Source organism: Acinonyx jubatus, chromosome C1 (genome assembly GCF_027475565.1).
Source record: "Acinonyx jubatus isolate Ajub_Pintada_27869175 chromosome C1, VMU_Ajub_asm_v1.0, whole genome shotgun sequence".
In the NCBI taxonomy this organism is placed as follows: domain Eukaryota; kingdom Metazoa; phylum Chordata; class Mammalia; order Carnivora; family Felidae; genus Acinonyx; species Acinonyx jubatus.
In genome coordinates, this window is record NC_069381.1 from 15694370 (window position 1) to 15713807 (window position 19438).

The 19438-nt window shown below is 51.7% G+C and overlaps 2 protein-coding genes and 1 long non-coding RNA gene across 14 annotated transcripts in view; all 3 read right to left on the bottom strand.

The window, feature by feature from the left end:
- Positions 1–4825, bottom strand: part of RAP1GAP (RAP1 GTPase activating protein) — a 65689-nt gene extending 60864 nt beyond the window's left edge. For 2 of the 4 annotated variants that reach the window (XM_053208543.1, XM_053208540.1), the window contains exons 1-2: positions 4698–4813; positions 933–1110 (exon numbers count right to left, since the gene is read on the bottom strand). The gene's annotated coding sequence lies outside the window, so the exon portion shown is untranslated. Of the gene's footprint in view, positions 1–932; positions 1111–4697 lie in introns of all 4 variants that reach the window. The other 2 variants (XM_053208560.1, XM_053208548.1) reach the window with 2 other exon arrangements.
- An 8175-nt stretch (positions 4826–13000) lies between these two features.
- LOC128312894 (uncharacterized) overlaps positions 13001–19438 on the bottom strand; it is a 112208-nt gene continuing 105770 nt past the window's right edge. The window contains exon 3 of the long non-coding RNA XR_008292810.1: positions 13001–13035. This is a non-coding gene — a long non-coding RNA (uncharacterized LOC128312894). The remainder of the gene's footprint in view (positions 13036–19438) is intronic.
- The window catches only part of USP48 (ubiquitin specific peptidase 48), an 89712-nt gene continuing 84835 nt past the window's right edge, over positions 14562–19438 (bottom strand). For 6 of the 9 annotated variants that reach the window (XM_053208601.1, XM_053208598.1, XM_053208597.1 and 3 more), the window contains 3 exons: positions 18652–18700; positions 16171–16197; positions 14562–15445 (listed from right to left, as the gene is read on the bottom strand). In XM_053208601.1, the coding sequence (XP_053064576.1) occupies positions 15336–15445; positions 16171–16197; positions 18652–18700 (186 nt within the window). In that variant the 3' untranslated portion in view covers positions 14562–15335. Of the gene's footprint in view, positions 15845–16170; positions 16198–18651; positions 18701–19438 lie in introns of all 9 variants that reach the window. The other 3 variants (XM_027060159.2, XM_027060158.2, XM_053208571.1) reach the window with 2 other exon arrangements.

Genomic DNA, 19438 nt, shown 5'->3' on the forward strand with positions numbered 1-19438 from the left:
CCCCTATCACTATGCAACTCCTAATTCCACTAATAGCTGCTATTACCACTGACTGGCTACTGTGTGCCAGGCACTGACTCCCCCAGGTGGGGAGACCACCCATCTCCCGTGATTGCAATGCCAACTGCCTTGGCAATGTGAAGTTACGGGAAAAATTCCCACTATCCCAAAACATTGAAGAAAAGTCTTGTTTTTTCTTGCTGTAGTAAAATATTTGAAGTTTTTTAAAATAGATCTTTCTTCACGTTTTTCTGGCATTTGTTTTTCTGTGCATTCCTATCTCTGAGTGGGGCTCTGTGATTTTCAAAGCAGCTCCCAGCCATCATGTCTGATCTGCACAAACAACGCTCCCAGGTAGGCAGGCAAACAAGGGCTCATCATCCCTGTCCCATGGAGAAAGAAAGGAGGCACAGAGAGAGTAAGTGACTTGTCCAAAGCCACACAGCAGAGACCAGACTTGGATTCCTGACAACGCCCAGCCCATCTCCTTTCAGTCGCCAACAAATACCATGAGCTGGGCACTGCCTTGGGTACTTGCCTATATTAGTCTCCTTAACCTTTGGAACAGCCCCATCAGGCAAACAGAGTGGGTGATCTGTACTTTACAGATAAAGAAATGGAGGCCCAGAGAGAGGGAGTGACTTGCCCTAAGTTGTACAGCTATTCAGTGGCAGTCAGAATTTGACCTCAGAATTCGACTTCTAAAGGGCTTCCCCGGGGGAGGGTGGCTCATGTTGGCAGAGGTATTTACTAGTGGAGTGGGCACATCACTTTACCTCTGTGAGCCTTACCCCCTCATCTGAAATGTGGCCACAGTAACACCACACTGGGCTGTGGGAGGGACCGAATGATGCCACACCCAGCTCATCTCTGTTGTCCCTGGGGCCCGTCCCAGTCCCCTAGGACACCCCCCCTGCTCAATAAATGCTTACCAAGTGTGCCAATGAGGTTCCTGCCGTCGTACCAGCACACGGCAGGTGCATCACAGGTTTGGCTCCTTTCTTCCAGTGGGACCTCCCTGTTTTGGGGTGTCTCTCCACGAGCACCCCTGTGCCTCTTCTCCCTTCCTCCTTCTCTGAGTCACTGCCTGCAAGTTGCTAGTCTTCAGCCCTAAAAATAGAGCACGTTTGGGGGCATAAAAATACCTACAGATGTAAACTATAGCTTCAGCCCCCTGCCCTCAGGTCCTACTCTGTTGACCCCAGGTTGGCCATCCCAGGGGGTCCGAGGACTGATGACCCCGGCCTAACCTAGTATGGACCTAGTTTTCAATCTGCCAGAAGGCCTTAGCCAGCAACACCCTTTTGCCCCATGATGTCCAGCAGAGCGAAACTTCCTTTCCTTGTTGGCATTCGGACTACCACCTCACACCTCACACTCCCTGGCCAGGCTGAGCTGCTCCCAGAGCTGGAGAAGGGCCCAGAGAAGCGAAATGATTTGCCTGGGCTGCACGGCCAGCAAGAGGCATGGCCAGGCCTGGACTCAGAACCAGCACTCTGGCAAGCCTAGGACGAGTGCCCAAATGAGAATGGCAAAGCCCAGAGCCCCTCGCTGCCCCCACCTAGCATCGGTCGGCCCCGGAGACTTTATCAGAGCCCACAGAAGCACCTCTCAGAAAGCTGCCCTCCAAGGAGCAGGGGTACAGCCAGGGTGCCAGGGCCCAGCCTGGCAGAGGATCTCAGAGGATTCCCCTCCCTTCACCCCAGCTGGCCTCTGGCCTTGCCGGGAGGGCAAAGCCGAAACCAGGACTTGGCAAGCTTTCCTGGCTCAGTGGCAAAGGAAAGGGAACCCCGGGGGGCTGCCTGGGCTGGGGTGTGCTCTGTGTTAGGAGGCGCCTGTGGAGCAGCGCCTTCAGGGACAGCAGAGGGGCCGCAGGGTGAAGAGGCTCCTTTGGCAGCCGGGCAGGTATGGGGGGAGGAGAGGAGAGGAGAGGAGTACGTGGAGGGGGAAACACCAGACACTCTCCCAGTGTTCTTAGGGCCAGCCAAGCTGGGTTCATATGAAACAGAAAAGAAGGTGAGGCTTTTCTGGGGGAGGTCAGAGGGGCCTCTGCCACCCCCTCCTGGGGTGATGAGGAGTTCACGTCCCACACGCAGGAAGCTGATGTAATGCACACGTGTGTGCGCCCGTGGTGGCCCGGGTGTGGGTGGGTGCAAGTGCATGTCTGCCAGGTTAATTTCTAAGGGCGTGGGGTTCTCTTGTGCTCTTTCCTGTGTGTGTATGGACCACGCATGTGCCCAGCGGGGGTTAACAGAAGCAGCTATCAGTCCGATGGGGGCTTCGAAGGAGGCTCTCCTTGCTGACAATGACCTCCATCTCTGCGTGTACATGTGCTGGATGGCATGCCTCTTGGCGTCTGTAGTGTCGGTCAGAGTTGGAGGCGGGGGTCTCGGCCTGGGTGCGCCTGTGTGTTCCCGGGTTTGGGTCTCGGGGTGTTTGTGACTCACACCGTGTGTTTGTTTGTGTCTGGCTGTGCACGGGTCTCGGCTGTTTGTGCAGCCCGTGTGACAGCTCAGCAGCCTCTGACAGCCAGGACACAGGCCTCCATAGACAGGTGTCGTGGAAGACAGACCTGCCCCAGGAGTCCTCAAAGGGCCTCTCAGCTCTGGAACACGACAGCCGGGCAGGGGGTGGGGCCGGGTGAGAAGGGGCTAAAGTAGGGTCTCAGGACTCCCTTACCCCAGGCCTGTGCAGACGCTGAGGGTCCTGAGGCCTGAGCAGTAGAGACGCCCTCCCCCCCCCCCCCCACAATCTGGAGCCAAAAAAGAGAGACCCCCTCTGCATTTCAAAAAGCCAAAGGAAGAATCCTTTTTGTCTCACGGGGGTGGAGGATCTCTTGAGACCCCTGCCAGGCAGGCAACCTGGCACAGAGGGAAGACGAGTAGGCTTTGCCCAAGGAAAGCTATGAGTCCCAGGGTGGGAACACCATCGTGGCCGTGGAAAGGGGCAGCAGAGCAAGCACGGGGCTCTGGGAGAGGAAGAAGGTCTGAGTTCTGGACCCCGAAGAAAGGTGGAGGGGTCCTCCTCAACCTGACCCAGCTTCCGCACCCCATCCAGATGCACATCCACCCCCCCAAGCAGCACAGGAAGCAGGTCACCTGTGGACCACTCCAAACATGACAGACCCCCGCCCCCTCCCCAAATCCATCTAGATCAGGAGTCAGAGAGTTGATTTCAGCCCTGGCAGAAGGTGGCTCCACGAGCTTGGGCAGTTTATTTAGCCTCTCTAAGCCTCAGTTTCCTCATCTGTGCAATGGAGACCTCAGTGTGCACGCATGCGTAGACACACACACACACACCCCCACCTGAAACACTACTGTGCATGGGGAAGGTGCTCACGCCACCCGGGGATTAGTTGTTACCTAGAATCCTTTCTGAAGCCATTAAGGCACTCCTCCCCTTGAGGCTGAGGTCCTGGATGGAGAAATGTGGCGGGGGGGGGGGGGGGGGGTGGAGGGGATCTCTGGGACCAGCTGGGCAGGACCACCCCACCCCCACTCAGCTGCTGCCTTCTCCCCATTCAGGGTCAACTTTGGCTGACATTACTACAAAACAGACCCTCTTCCCCCCAGCTTCTTCTTCCAGACACCCTCGGGAAGGAGGGACCACTGCACTCTGGCAGGGTGGGCTAAGAGCTGGGGACCCAGCTCCCTTTTGGGAGGAAATGACACCTCCTACTTCATTTCTCCTCTGCCTTTCTCTCCGGCTCTGTCCTGACCCAGCTTCTCTCCTGGGCCCTTCCTGCTGGCCTCTGACTACAGAGAGGGAAAGAATGAAGAACGGGGACAGATGCCAATGCGCCATGTGTGAGAGGTGGGGTGTTCTTGTTGATTCCACCCCCAGGCCTGTGCTATGACCCCAGCAAGGACTCGGGGGTCACGCACAGGTTGGGGTCTAACCACCACAGAAGGAGGGCGCTCGCCTCCTGAGCTGGTGTGTGTGTGTGTGTGTGTGTGTGTGTGTGTGTGTGTGTGTGCGCGCGCGCGCGCGTGTGCGCGCTCCCGCGCGCGCCCGCGCCCAGGCGCCCAAAGGCTGGCACCAAAGCGTCTGCGGGGCGCGGGGACCGCCCTGTGGATTCCCACCGAGTGTTCTGATCCTGCAGAGCCAGGGGAGGGAGGCGGCGAGGGGGCGCCCGGCTGCGTGACGCGGGTGCCCCGCTCCGCGGCGGGTCGGGAACACGGGCGGAGGGAGTGCGCTCTGTCCCTGGGGAAGCAAGGACATCACCGCCCTCTGGGCTCAGGGTCTTTGCCCCTGAGGACCCCCACTTCCCTCCTCTGAGGACCGGAGCGCCTCCTCCTGGCGGGGGGGGGGGGCGTTAAGGCCCGGGGTCCCTGCCCAGGGATCGAAGGAACGCGCCCACTTCTCCGCGTCCCCTCCTCTGCACCCAAGACGCCCCCTCTCCAGGCAGAGGGCAGGCGGGACTCCCACCCACGCAGGGGGGTGGGACCCGCGCCCCCTCAGCGGCGGCCTGGACCCTGCCCGGCAGGCTGGCGTGGGGGGTGCTCAGCCGCCTCAGCCCAGGCCTGCCCCCCACGCCCGCCTCCGGCCGCGGCCAACCCGGCCCGCGCCCCCTCCCGCCGACCCTCGGGCCCCGGGTCCCCGCCCGCCCGCCGGTGCAGGGTCCTGGCGGCGGGCCGAGGGGAGCCGGGGCCGTCCCTTCCCCGTCCCCGGGCCGCACCCGGGCGGGGCGTACTCACCCGCGGGCCTGGGCCGGGCGTCCTGGGCTCGGCACTCCGGTGCCCGCGGCAGCCGCTGCAGCTCTGCTCGGACGCGGCTTCGCGTTCGCCGCCGCCGCCGCCGCCGCCGCCGCCGCAGTTCGGGGAGGGGGGGCGTCACGTGACCGCGGAGCGCTCCTTCCCCGGCGCCGCTCCCCCCGTCACTGCGGAGCCCGAGCCGCCGGCGAGGGAGCGGGAGCGGCGGAGGCCCCCGCCCCGCCGGCCCCGGCGCGCCCGTCGCCCCTCGCGGCCGGTCCCGGCGGCAGGCACTGTGTGCCCCCATTTCGCAGGTGGGGAAACTGAGGGCCAGCGAGCGCAAAGACTGGCTCAAGGTTACGTGGCTGGACTGTGGCAGGGCCCCGGGCGAGCGCCCAGCGTTCTGGCCAATAGCCCGTGCCCCGAGGGGAGAGGGACAGCTTCTGGGGCAAGTGGGGACTATGGGAAAGGTGCGGGACACGCCCTAGACCCCCAAGGGCTCCGCGTGTCTGCGGGGGCTGGGGAGGAAGGAAAAGGCGCTGGGTTAGGTGGGCCAGGAGGCTGTGCCCCGACAGCACGTCCTCTGCACAGAGGAGCTTGCTGAAGGAGCCTCGTGGTGACCGTCCCACCCTCAGCCGGTTAGCGGGTCTTGGACATCCTCCCCTGACTCGGCAGCTCGCTCCCCACTCCCAACCTAACCCAGAACGGGGAGGCGGGCCCCTGGCCTTTAAAGAAGTGGAGGGACAGCGGCAGGAGGCTGCTGGGGCCGAGAGTGAAAAACCCAGGCAGAGCGGGGTTCACTTTAGTCTGCCTGCTGAGGCCCAGAAAGGGTAAGAGATTTGCACAAGGTCACATGCATGTCAGCAGCAGCTCCTGGGCCTCAGGGAGGGGACTCCATTTGTGTCACACATGTCCCTCTCTTCTCCATGGGGCAACTCTTCAGGGAGTAACGGCTAGATGAATGAACAGGCAGTGTGTCGACAAGGCCAGAGCTCTGGGGGACAATGAGTGAGGGCATGCTTGGTGGCCCCATGATCATGCCCCATGTCACAAACAACATTAATGTTAGAGGAGATCTTTGAGACCTCTGGATCTCACTCCTTTGGTCTTTTTTAAATTTTTTAAATTTTTTTAATGTTTACTTTTGAGAGGCAGCTAGAGCCAGCGTGAGTGGGGGAGGGGCAGAGAGAGAGGGAGACACAGAATCCGAAGCAGGCTCCGGGCTCCAAGCTGTCAGCCCAGAGCCTGATGTGGGGCTCAAACCCACCAACCGTGAGATCATGACCTGAGCCGAAACCAAGAGTCTGATGCTAACTGACTGAGCCACCCAGGTGCCCCTCAACTTATTTGTTTTTTATTTTTATTTGTTGGGGACAGGGGTAAAAAAAAGGGGGGCGGGGCAAAAAAAGTAAATAAAAATTTTTATTTATTTTGAGAGAGAGTGCGTGGGCTGGGGTGGGGGAGGGGGAGGGGGGGCAGAGAGAACCCCAAGCAGGCTCTGAAATGTTAGTGCAGAGCATGACACAGGGTTCCATCTTATGAAACCGTGAGATCATGACTTGAGCCTGAGCTGAACTTAACCTACTGAGCCACCCAGGAGCCCCACTTATTCAACTTACTTATTGACCACCTGCTGTGCTTAACAAGAGTGACTGTCAGTTCCACATCTCCACTTCCTCTCTCCTCCCTGTCCCCAGTCCCCATCTTTGCAGTCATGGAGACGGCATTCCATTATGGAAAAGATCTGGGACCTCAGCAACCCTTGCATCAGTCTCTGCGCTGAGAAATGCAGGACCCTGAGCTTTCAGTCCCACGGGGGCTGTGACCGGGGCCATGTTTCTCCACCAAGACCCTCACCCAAGAAGAGATGATCCGAATTAATGGTGAGTAGGAGGGCAAGCCTCAACCTCATTCCACCGCCACATGCAAATGCGAAAAGGCAGAGGGGAAGTGCACATCAGGCACCAGAGCTCTGTGGTCCTTGTGTCAAGTTCTCCCTCCCGGAACACTCCCTCCTGGAACACTCTCAACAGCCATGGATGGGAAGGAGGCCCCAGCCCAGGGCTTCTCAAACTTTGAACACCATAGGAGTGGCCTGAACCTGATGCACCAGGGTGTGGAGCTTGAGGTCCTACATTTCTTTCTATTAAAAAAAATTTTTTTTCATGTTTATTTATTTTTTAGAGAGAGAGAGAGAGAGAGAGAGAGAGAGAGTAGGAGCAGGGGAGGGGCAGAGAGAGAGGGAGACACAGAATCTGAAGCAGGCTCCAGGTTCTGAGCTGTCAGCACAGAGCCCGACATGGGGCTTGAACTCACAGACTGGGAGATCACGACCTGAGCCAAAGTCAGACACTTAACGGACTGACCCACCCAGGCGCCCCTCTATTTTTTTTAAGTTTATTTTTGAGAGAGAGAGAGAGAAGAGAGAGAGAGAGAGAGGAGAGAGAGAGAGAGAGAGAGAATGAATTCCAAGCAGACGCCACACTATCGGCCTGAAGCCAATGTGGGGCTCGAACTCACCAACAGTGAGATCATGACCTGAGCTGAAGTCGGATGCTTAACTGACAGAGCCACTCGGGGGCCTGAGCTCCTGTATTTCTAACAAAGCTTCTGGCAGTGCTGGTAGAACGAGGTGGTCAGAATAGGAGGGAGGCAACTGACAGGACAGAAGACAGATGCCTGGAACATCTTCTGCTTCCCCTGGGCCCATCCCACTCCTGGGGACCCTTTGACTTCCTGCCCAGCATGGGGCCCGGGCTTGGATCCTTCTCAGGATGCACCGGGGCCAGGTGGTTCGTTCAAAGCTAGAATGGGAGAGCAGTTAAACGTGGTGGGTCAAGGCACTTCTGGGCTGGTGCAGGGGGATTCTGTGGTGGGCCAACTGCCCCAGACGGGGATGTTCAACGGGACACTGGTCCCGGGAGATGCTTGGGGAAATAAAATCCTGTTTGCGACTCGCAGGGCAGCAGGCACCCGGCTGGCTTGCCTGCAGCAGAGCTGGGCGCACAGGTCTCAGGGCAGACGCACAAATTCCAGAGCTCCTGGAAGCGCCGCGCCTCCTGCCATCCTCTCGTTTTTGTACAGGGAGTCAGATGGATCCTCGAATTCAACTCGGATCACAATCCCAGTGCCTCTTCCTGTTTCAGCTACTTCCCCTCAGAGCCCTCTCCCTCCATGCTGTGAGACAAAAAGATCCCAGGCTCCCAACTCTGGCTAATGATAATTAGCTAAGGGCTAATGGTGCCATTCCGGCCCGTGAACGGAGACAAAGGTGCCCCACCTGAGCCAGAGCAAGGGGGCAGATAGAGGCAGCAGTGGTGCGGAAACACCCTAAGTGAGCAGTTGCAACTGTGACCTTTCATGGTCTGGACTGGCAGACTCCAAGGTCCCCGAGAGCCTAAGGTCCTACTGGCTCTGGGGGACTGAATGTGCCCGACCCTGGCTGGGTAGGCCAAAGAACGAAGGCTCTTCTGTGCCAAGCCTCTCTATTCCTTCTTTATAATCAAGGAGCTTTCGATTACAGCATTTTCGTCTTTACAGAAAACCTCAACGCAAGAGGCTTATAATCTCCAGTGTATCCTGGGGGGGCACCATTCTGAGACCGTCAGGGCCCCTGGGGAGAAGGCAACACGTGCCGTAGGGGGCTGGGCACACAGCCTGGCATGGAGCCTAGGTACGGAAGGGGAAGATTGGACAAAGGCTCCAGAGCTTTGCTTTCCCTGGCCTATTTCAATCCAAACCACTCAGGACTGACCGCTCACGCATGGCTGCCTCTGGGCACAAGCCTTTTCTTTTTCAAACACTTAATACATTGCAACCTAGCCATCACCCCTGCCCTCCCGACTGCTGAAAATGAAAGCTGGCTTCAAAAAAACCTGACATCTAAGAAGACTGGAGAATGAAAATGTGAGCGGGCACAACAGTAAACTCAGAATAATGCACGAGGGGGTCCTCAAATGGGGAACAGCCTCCTGGAAGGAACTCCACACTCTGCTCCCCCACCCCCACCCCCACACCAGTTCAAAGGAGAGGAAAATGGGGATGGGGCAGCCCCGCAGGAAAAGAGGGGTAGAAAACTCAAAAGCAGTTGGTGCCCGAGGTGTGCTAACCACGGAAGCACTGAGTAAGGTCTAGGAGGGGCTGGGAGACCAGAGAGGGTGGGCTGCAGGGGTGGCTGGGAGGATAGCTCCGCCCCAGTGAGAACAAGCCGGATGGGCGGGAGTCAGCCTCAGTGTCTGCACAGGGAGCTGCCAGGCGGATGTTGGAGACTCGGCACAAAGGAGGCCACCCTGGGGGACCCACTCTCGGGTTACAGAAGTCTTTGGATCACGAATGAGAACATAGATAGGGAGTCCCCATTTTGAGGACAAAAAGAGACAAGCCCAAAGGTGGGGGCAGCCCTGGTCATACCAAAGCCACAGAAGGCTCTCCCCCAGGAATCTTAGTCACAGAAGAGCTTCCAGTGGATGCCGAAATGTTCATTTTCCCTTGCTGAGAACCTATCATGTGGAGGTGCCTGGGTGGCTCAGCAGGCTGTGTCCAACTCGGTTTCAGCTCAGGTCATGATCTCACCATTCGTGGGTTGGAGCCCCGTATGGACAGATTCTCTTGTTTCCCTCTTCTCTGCACCTCCCCTGCTCTTTCTCTCTCAAAATAAATATGGAAGAAAAAAAAAAGAATCTATCACGTGGCTACATATGGCTCATGTGGAAACAGTGAAGAATGAGATGGCCAGAGCCCCTGCACTCAGGGAGCTAGAACAGTCCATCACTAATTAGGTTGACTCATTTTCTGGGTTTGGAGTGGTTTTTGGTGCAGATGTGAGATCCAGCCCACCCCTAACTCTGGCTCCCAGTAAGACAAAAATAACCAGTTCGCTCTGCGTCCAGAATTCTAGACAGTCTAGCACCGCTTGGATCCTCGTTCATCCAGAGAACCAGCAGTGCATGCTACAGATGGAAAGATGCAGCAAATACTGCAGGCACGCGCCAACCAGAGAGGCGACTCACAGACTGATAAAACGAGAGAAGCCCGGTTGGGTGCTTTTCTAGAAGCACTCCCTGAAGCTTCCTCAAGACGGTAGAGCCGAAGAGATGAGGCCCCACTGCTTCCTTCCACCTAGTTCACGTCTGACTTCTACACATCTTCCGTTCAGAGAGGACCTGGGCCCAAAGGGGAACACGCTTATCCAGGAACATAGAAAGAGCTGGTAGCAGTTGAGTGTTCCCTTGGTTATAGACACAAATCAGAGGGGAACGGAGGGGGACCAAGATACGAGTGCGCCGAGGCCAGTGTGCCAGCCAGCAATGATTTAACCCAGGCAGTGGCTGGCTAGGCTTTCCGGCTTCCCTGGGGGGTGGCCCTCACTTCCCGGGGCCCAGGGCCTGCCTCCCCTGGCAGCACGAACACAGATCTGGAACTCAAGCTGCCATTCCGGCTGCTGGTATAAGGCTGGCTCCCGTTCTGGCTCTGAGGATTTCACTCCACAGGCCCTGGCCAAGTCCTTGAAAGCGAGTTTTTTCCCTTAAGCACGTTGTGGGGAGGGGTGGGGACAGATGATGCCCTCTATTTGGGATCAATACAGTAATTGTGTTGGGCAAGCTCTTGGGACTAACTTCATGGAAAATGCCGACAGCCTCGTGAATGAGAAAGTGCGAACACACCGTACGGGAAGAGCCAGCCAACATGTCACTGACGCTTGTGGGACAGAGGCCATTTGGCAGGATCCGCTCCTCCAGGGATCACGATCTTGCGTCCCACGTGGGACGCAGCAAAGGCTTTGGGGAGGAATGAGCTGGTGGCGGGTCCCAGCTCTAAAGGCAGACCAATGTCACCTAGAAGAGGTCATTCAACTGCCAAGTCACAACAAGATGAATTCTGCAACCTCCTTCTACCCAAAATCTAATGAGGCTCCGAAAAGATACTTAAATTTTACCATATGAAGAAATGTCACCAACTTGTCTGAGACGTATGCATTTTTTTTTAAGGTGATAGGATTTGGTAAGCAGTATGCTGTACTGATTTGATACAACTGTTCCTGTGGTTTGTTGGGGAAGGGGGAAGCACAAGAAATACCTGTTCCACAGACTCTACTCTTGAATAACATTACTAAGTCTCAAGAGGTAAATAAAAAATGACAAACATGTGATTCTGCATTGCATCGCGCTTCCTAGTGCCTGCACAGCCCTGCCTCTGAAGCTCACGGCACCTGTTTCTGATGATCTTGGCAATGACAATCAAAACATCGGAAGCTCCCCTCTAGGGCAGGACCTGCCCATCACAGAGACATAAATCTTCAACACATTCTAAACGTGTTTCAAATACCTTTCAACATAACCCTGCACATAAACAGAGAACCAAGGAAGCTTACCATTTGGCCATTAGCTTCATTTTCTCTACCGGCCAAGAGGAAAGATTTATGTAACAGGATGACTGAACACCTGTCCAGCCGTGATTTCAGCCCTAAGGGCTTCCAGCATAAGGTGTATGCTAAAGAGAAAGGGTTCTGGGTAGCTTGGCTTTGTGGTTACATGACCCCTATTTGAAGACTTACGGAAAAGATTCCGGGGCATTCCCTCACAGAGGCTGGAGTCTTTCTAATGACAAAGAATACAAAACAATTTACCCCAACATTTATTACTGCTTGATCTTCAGCGCGGGAGGGAAAACAAGGCAAATACTGCCCTTCTAAGAGACAAGGAAACCACGCTGAAGCAAAGCAACTTTGCTTACTTACAAGGTAAACGGTAGAATTATCTGGAACCAGGTGACCTGACTTCTCAACACTCCTCTACACATGTATGTGTGATCTGAACAGCTGGCAGACTCCTTCGCCCAGTGAACTCGACAGCCAGACTTGAAAAAAACAACAGAGGTCTGGGATGTAGGAGAGGTGGTTTTGTATGTCCCTTTGCTAGGCTTCTGTCCTGGCACACAGGCCGTTGGCATGACAGCTGCTGCTCCGTGACAAAGCCATCACGTATGTGGTACCACATACAAATGTTTGTAATTTCTAGTTTAACGAACAAAGGACACCAGGAATGTTGATCATCAAATCCCCAGCCATACTGGTGTCCACACGAGGTCTGAGCTTTGGGGGCAGTGAACTATTGGCCTTCAGAATCGCAAATGTAGCTCCTGACAAAACCCTGCACCTTGGAGGTGGGGTGTGAGACACAGGGCACTGGCAAAGGGGTGAGAATCTTCTTAAATGAAAATGCTGGTTTTGCATCGGACTGAACTCTGTTCACAGTCCCCTGTAACACTGAGCAAATAAAACATTAAAATGCCAAAGAGAAAGGATGGGCTGCTCCTCCAGGACTCAGTAACAGGAAAGACAGGCTTTAATGCTCATTTCATTTCGGCAGTTTGTTTAGACAGAGATAAATCATGCCTCGGGTATTTGAAACAGGTTACTCAATACCAACATCAGCTTCAAATATTAACCAGGGTCTGATCAATAAGTCCGTGACCACACAGACCACTAACTGGAGATTTAAAGTAACCAAAAAATACTCACTCCGGATTATGACTTCATGGAAGTCAGGGGACACGCATCTCTTTTTAATTTGGCAGAAAATTAAGAGTAATTCTAAACAACAAAGCTCATTAATACACAGATTCCCCCAGGAAATGAAGATGGCCAAATGGCAACCTGCACTTCAGGTAACGTCAACAATTTGTACCATCACGGGATGTAGTCATGTTAGTGTGGGATTAAGGAGTGGTCAGAAACATAAGGGGGAAAGTCTCAGGCTTCCTAATACCCTCTACAGAGGACTGCTCTGATAAAAAATACACATGCATGGGATAAAAAAAAACCTGACAGAGAGTCTTTGTGCTTCAATGTGGTCCCAGCCCAGAAGACCACTGGTCTCTACATATTTGTAAATAGAGACAAAGAATTGGGTTTGAGTTTATCTACTGTGTACCTGTTTTCCCCATGCGAAGCAGTGAGCGTAGCAAAGAGGTCTCAGCCAGAGGCTTCTCAAACTCTGAAAGCGCTGGAGCGCCCTGTGGATGTGGATCTCCTGTGTCTGGGGCCTGGGCTCCTGCATTTTTCTTTTAATATTTAAGTAATCTCTACATCCCACGTGGGGCTCCAACCCATAACCTGAGATCAAGAGTCTCAAGCTCTTCCAACGGGGCCAGCCAGGTGCCCCCTGCCCCCGCGTTTCTTTATTTTAAATTTTTTAATGTTTTATTTATTTTTGAGAGAGGGAGAGAGAGTGTGAGCAGGGGAGGGGCAAAGAGAGAGGGAGACACAGAGTCTGAAGCGGGCTCCGGGCTGTCAGCACAGAGCCCGAGGTGGGGGGTTCAAACCCACGAACCGTGAGATCATGACCTGAGCCGAAGTCGGATGCTTAACCCTCCCGCATCTCTAATACAGCCTCCCACTGCTGCTGGTGGGTGCACGGCCAACACTGAGCAGCACTGGTCAGGGCACGAGGAAAACAGCTGTTGGGCTGAGAACTCCCACCTCTGGGCAGAGTTCTTAGAGGAGCCACTGCAGGGACTGGGTCGTCATACTGAAAGATTTCCAAAAGGCGGTTACCATTGCATAAGGGGGAAAGACTCGAGTAACACATTTAAGAACTGTTTTTAACAGGAAATCGGGAAAAAGATCTGATTTCTAGGAGCCACAGACATATTTGTCAGTCCTTAGAAAGAACCTTTTCCGGCCGAGTGGCTTCTTTGTAGGAAAAGGGAAGCTGGCCCACTGAGCACCAAGGGAACCTGTTGACAAGTCTTTACCTTGGGAAAGAATACGTTGCTCTGTGTATTAATACACTGATGCTCCAGCTTCCCTTTTGGAGTGAAATAAAAGACTGGGATCTAAAACCCAATTAGCTACCCGTGATCTCAACCCCCGAGTCCCATCCCTGCGCTGACAGAGCTCAACGCGGGAATGTCTGGTTCCTAGGTTGGCTTTCAAGGGTCCTGTGTGGAGCTCTCACTCTCCCACACAGGCTCGTTAAATGCCCCCGCCTCCTCAGGGGGCACAGACTGCAGACATAGCAAACGGGAAAAATAAGAAGTTATAATTTGACCGAAGAGCCATATTATTCTGATAAAAAGAGCTATTCAAAAGGGCTCTGCCAAGGTTGCTGGTCCTCAAATTGAAACCTGCCTCCCTCATCCATTATCTGAGTTTAAATTTTTGTGGGTAAAACAAAGGGGGGGTACCTGTCATGAACCGAAGCCTCGAAAAGTGTTTGCGAGAGACACGCAGGAGTCAGCATCTTGGCCCCGAACATGCACATACACAACTCAACAGAAAACAGCGAAACCAACTTGTCTTAAGTCCCATTTTAAAACCCCTCAATATTCTTAAGAATGTTGTTTTGGTTATGAGTTAATAACAGTAATCCGGAAATGGATGAAACGACACATCCCATCCATATGGTTTTTTTGTCTTATTTAAACAAAATGATCTAAATGCCCTTTCTGGGCATTTCAGGAAGAATGCTTTCAAAAAGAGAAGCGAGATCCAAGAAACAAACAGTAGACTTGGAGAACGGAAAGAACACATTTCTATAAAAACCTTGCGTTATCCAAATGGTACTTTACTCTTCTGATAGGGTGTGGTCAGAGTTTCCTAAAGTGCAAGACGTACTTGATTTCCCAAATTCTGAATGACGGCAAGATTGGAGGAAGGTGCTATCACAGGGAACAAACATTTGCCATCCTTTCTGTGTGCACGAAAGCCAGGGCACTGAAGCCAAAACTGAGACCCAATCCCTCGCTCACTGCAGGAGACACGGAGGTGCCTCCTCCCTGACCCGACACTAAGAGAGACCAGGGGGCAGCGGGTAGTGTGGGAGCCGACACAGAGAAGGATAATCTGAAGACACTTTTCCACAATTAAGGCAAGTTTCTTCACTTTCATGCTTTATTCAAAGTAAAATATGAATCAAAGACAGGTATTGGTAAGCAGGTTATGTCTCTAAAGAATTACTTTTTAGTTCAGAGCAGAATGTTGTCCCATCTACTGTGATACAAATCCTTTATGGACCAATGCATCTGGTATGAAGTGCGAGCAGGGAAATATAACAGAACTTTATTCCCTCCCGTGACTATAAATCTCATATGTAAACATGATTTACTGTTACTGCTACTAAACCAGTTCCGTCTTTACTTGCCCCGCCCGCCCGCCACCCTCTCTTAAATATAAAATTTGAAACATTTCCTTCAAGTCTGATGTCCGTCAGTGCAATCTGCTTTATTTGACATAAGGCATTTGGGACAGTCACTTCAGAATAGTTTTCTGCCTTTTGGAAGAGTCACAGAATGGTTTAATTCTTAAATCCATCTTTTCGTTAATGCCCTAACATATGTCAAACGTCTCTCTTCCCTTCTGGTCATTTCTCAGAAGTCAGCAAGTGTTCAAAAGATTAATGTCCAAGTAGACCAGTACCTGGGAAAAGAAACACATGTGGAGGTAGAGCTGTGAACTGAAAACGAAGAGTTCAGGTATTCCATTTGCCAAGAATGCATCATCACCAGGGAATATCCAATTTAATGAGTGAGCACAGCAGCCCCTGGATGGTGAAGGGTAAGAACAGAGCAGCAGACTCCAGGCTTTCCGCTAAACCACGTTTCAGTTGAAAGCCATGTGTTTCCTACGCGGTATCTTCGCACAAGTTAATCACATTTTATTGATGCTTTCATTTGATGGCCATTTCTCATAAAGACATTTTTTGCTTTGTTTTGTTTTGACCACTTCTTTGTGTAGTAACGTGTAGACAACAAAGCTGCATTGACAGAAAGGCTTTACTAAGGCCAGTGGCTTTGCTCACTTATTTCAGCAAAGGACCCCTGGTGTTTGATTAAACTCACTCCGAGGCAAAAAAAATCACAAGCTGCCACGGACCTCTGGAGTAGGCCAAAAGGAATCAGAAGGGCAAAGGCTCAATCTGTAAATATCAAAGATCTGTATTTGATGAATTAATGAATACTATCGGTATACACAACTAATAGCGGCCATGATGTGACAAGACACCGCTGTGTCTCCATCCAAAGTCGTAATCCAAGAAAGGCCTGAATTCTAAATGGATGAATGAAACCTTTTCACTGAACTGGATATAATTCAGCAAATTCCTTCCCTCTAATTCTCATCAGTTACACACGAAATGTTTTGCTCCAAGGTGGGACTGAGAGGAGGAACGGGGAAAGGTAAATAGAAATGCCGTCAGCTAACCCCCCAACCTCCCCACCCACCCGCCCCTCCAAATGAGAAAGAGAAAAGCAAAATGGACATCTGGCACCACAGACTTTGAACACACAGGCCGTAGCTGAGGCCCGAGTGCTGAAAAAGATAATGAAGAAGCCCGAATAAAAAATGCATTTAACTAAAATTAATTTCAGTCATGAGACTATATTGGATTAAATTTTAAAATCAAATTACAGCCTTCGCTTTAAGAGAAAATTACAGTATGACTCTGACATTCATGAACAAAACATGACAAATGTAACTTACCTTTAAACCCTTCTTCTGGCATACACACTAGAAAAAAAGAAAGAGAGAGAAAAAAGAATTCCAAAATGAAAACACTGTCGTGACAGACAAGAATGCCTAAATTATTGCAATGCCTAAAGACAAAAAAAAGTTTATAAATAACTTCTAATTACTTTACTCACCCATAACGATTACCTTTGAAATTTTGGGTGAGAATAATCAGATGATGATCTTTCTCTTTGTTTTTACTTTTATCAAAGCAACACACAAGTCAAATACAGTAGAACAATGGCTGTAGCTAGAGCCAAGTTTTGCAGGACTCCAGGGGGGGCATGGAGAAAACCGTGGGACAGATGCCCTTGGAGAGATGCTGTGTCTCTCTCACCTTCCCTCCATTCCCACACTCGAGAAGCAACCCCTTCAGACGCATGTAGCCTTTTCTCCTGGTCTCTATTTCCAGATGATAGGCTGATTCAGTTGACCCTTAAACAACTAGGGGTTAGGGGCGCTTACCCACAGCATGACTGAAAATCTACACAGAGCTCTGCACTCTCCCCAAAACTTAACTACTAACGGCTTTCTGTTGACAGCTTCACCCAAAACGGTCACTCGACACATATTTTGTATGTTATATGCATTATATACTGCATTCTTACAATCAAATAAGCTAGAGAAAAAATATTAAGAAAATCATAGAGCAGAGAAAATACATTTATGGTGCTGCACATACACTTATTTAAAAATGCCCATGTGGAAGTGGACCTGGCACAGTTCAGACCCATGTTGTTCAAGGTCAACTGTATTATTATTTCGTAACATTAGATAAATAATATCTAACAACTTCCTCAATGAACACTAAAGATTTAGTTGGTCTACCACCTGCCCCCTAACCCATGTCCCCTCCTGACATGGTATTTTTTGTTGTGAAGCCAGTCAAGTCAGTGTCCAGTGTTCACGTCACCTTTCACTCCAGTAACAAGTGCTCACGGTTGAATCCCTCAGTGCACCTTGGTCATACTTCCTGTCTGGTATGACTTTACCTTTCTGGGGGTGGTAATTGCTGCATACAGACGCTGGAAGACCTGTAAACCTCAAGACAGCCCTCCATCACTTCCACTCTTCCCCGTGGACACGCTCTGCTGGAGCTGTGTTCCCTGCTCCGATTGGACTGGGGGGTGCTCGCTGCTGATCGCAGGGCTTCTCTTCTGGGGTTTCCCGTCTTCTAGGGCTGTCTTCCTCTGCTGGATCCCTAGGTTTTGGTTCCACCACCAACTTCGTTCTTGACTTGCACTCTTGTTTACGAAGAGCACACCCGTCCACAGTGTATTGGCAAACGATATTTGAGAGAGAAATATTTGGGGGCCTCAAATGTGAGGGAAGAACAAAATCTGTCTAGTCGTGGAATTCTGGATCAGAACTCACTTTTCCTCAGAATCCTGTGGGCACAGCTCCATCCACTGGTCTTTCTGACTCTTTATCCTATGAAGGGGATCTGTTTTCCTCCCGTATCTCTGGATGCTTTTAGATTCACGAGTCCCTAGAATTTCACTTACTGCATCGGATCCTTGGTATGATCATTCTATATTTTCATGAAACCCTTTCTGTCCTCTCAACGTTTCTCTTATATAGTCCCTAGCTATATGGTCTCTCTGTATTATTTATAGTTAATTTTTGAGGTTTCTTCTGCTTCCTGCATGGACTGCTTCATTTAGCTTCCTTTCTTGAGGCTCTTCATGGACACCGTTTCGTTCCAGACCCTCACTCCTCCACTGTCTGGTCTGGAGGTGCCCATTTATCCCTAGTGAAGTATGAGGACTGGTCAGTGGACACTGGTGGGCCTCACTGAAGGGTTACTGGGAGATGAAGCACTTAAAAAAAAATACCTATCTGTAGGTGATTTTTTGAATTGGCCAGTGTCCCCCGAGTGCGATTTAGCTCATCGCTCCTGTGTGGGAGGCAGAGGCAGCTGCCAGCATCTGAACAAAGACAGGGGTGTTCTTCCTGTCTGCTATGTAACAGCCTCATTCTCGCTTTCAAAGAGCTGAGAAACACATCTTCATTGCTCACGTGACGTCCCGGTGGGGAAGGATCCAGAGGAGGGGCTTGCGCTGTCTTACTGCTTCTTACACAGTTTCCTCTTCTCAGGCTCTGACCTCACTCCCACTGTCGAAGTGCCTGGGGTCTCCTGTGCATCTGTCTGAGGCTCTACAATCAGAATTAACTTTGCTTCTGGTTGACCTCTTCTATTGCCAGGCTTACCTGTGTTTCAGTTTCCTCAGCTCAGCTAAATCATTACTACTCTGTTCTCAGCTTTCCATTTGCCCAATTTTGGCACATGCCCTTCTCTATGATCTTCCAGGAGAAAGAATGTAAGATTCCACCCTAACAACACGTAAAACTTTTTCAAAGTGAAAAGTAAAAGCACTGTTAGATGGAAACTTCACCAGGTGTAATTACCTCTCCTTCTAGCAACTTAAATTCCTAAAACAAATGTGTCTTTACCTTGCATGACATCATCCATTGCAGCATAATCTGCAATCGGTTCATCGGCCTAGAAAAACCAACGAAGACAAGTGAAAACCAGGGCAGATCCTCACCACAGGGAAGGCAGGTCCACATGTCGACCGGTGTTTTGCTACAGGACACAGATACAAGCGCTGTCCGGTAGAGAGGCGGCCATGTCCAGGACTAACAAAGGATGTCCCCGCCTACGACGATGGGTCTACACTCATCACCCCCAAACCATACATTATATGTGACACTGGTTAACTGCTCTTAAAAACACCTTCCGATGTGGAAATCTATTCCCCTGTGGTTACTAAGCACAAAATGAATGAATGTGAGTTAGGATGCCAGTGGTGACGGTGACAGGGAGCTGGTGGAAACCAGGTCAGACTGGTCCTCCAAAAAATAAGTTAGCCGAAAAAGACATTTTCGTTCCTCCTCGGCAGCAGGAAGAAATCACCCATTCCCCTTTCAGGACAGAAGCCAGCCCTGAGGCTGATGGTTAGCACAGACTCTAGCTGATCGTCCAAGGTACAAGTCCTCTGATAACATGGGCCATTTCAAGGGTTTTAGACCTAGGGTCCTTAAGGGCTCGGCAATTCTAGGTTTTCAGAATAATTCCACAGAACCTACAGTTGAAAGAAAAGCAAAAAGGAAACAGGGAATGGGCAGGCGGTAGGAGCGAGTGGAGGAGTGGGTATTATGGGCCTGCTCCTTCATTTCCAGGGCCCAACTGTATCTCACCAGGACTGAGGCTCCAGATACAAGCATGTATCTCACAGTT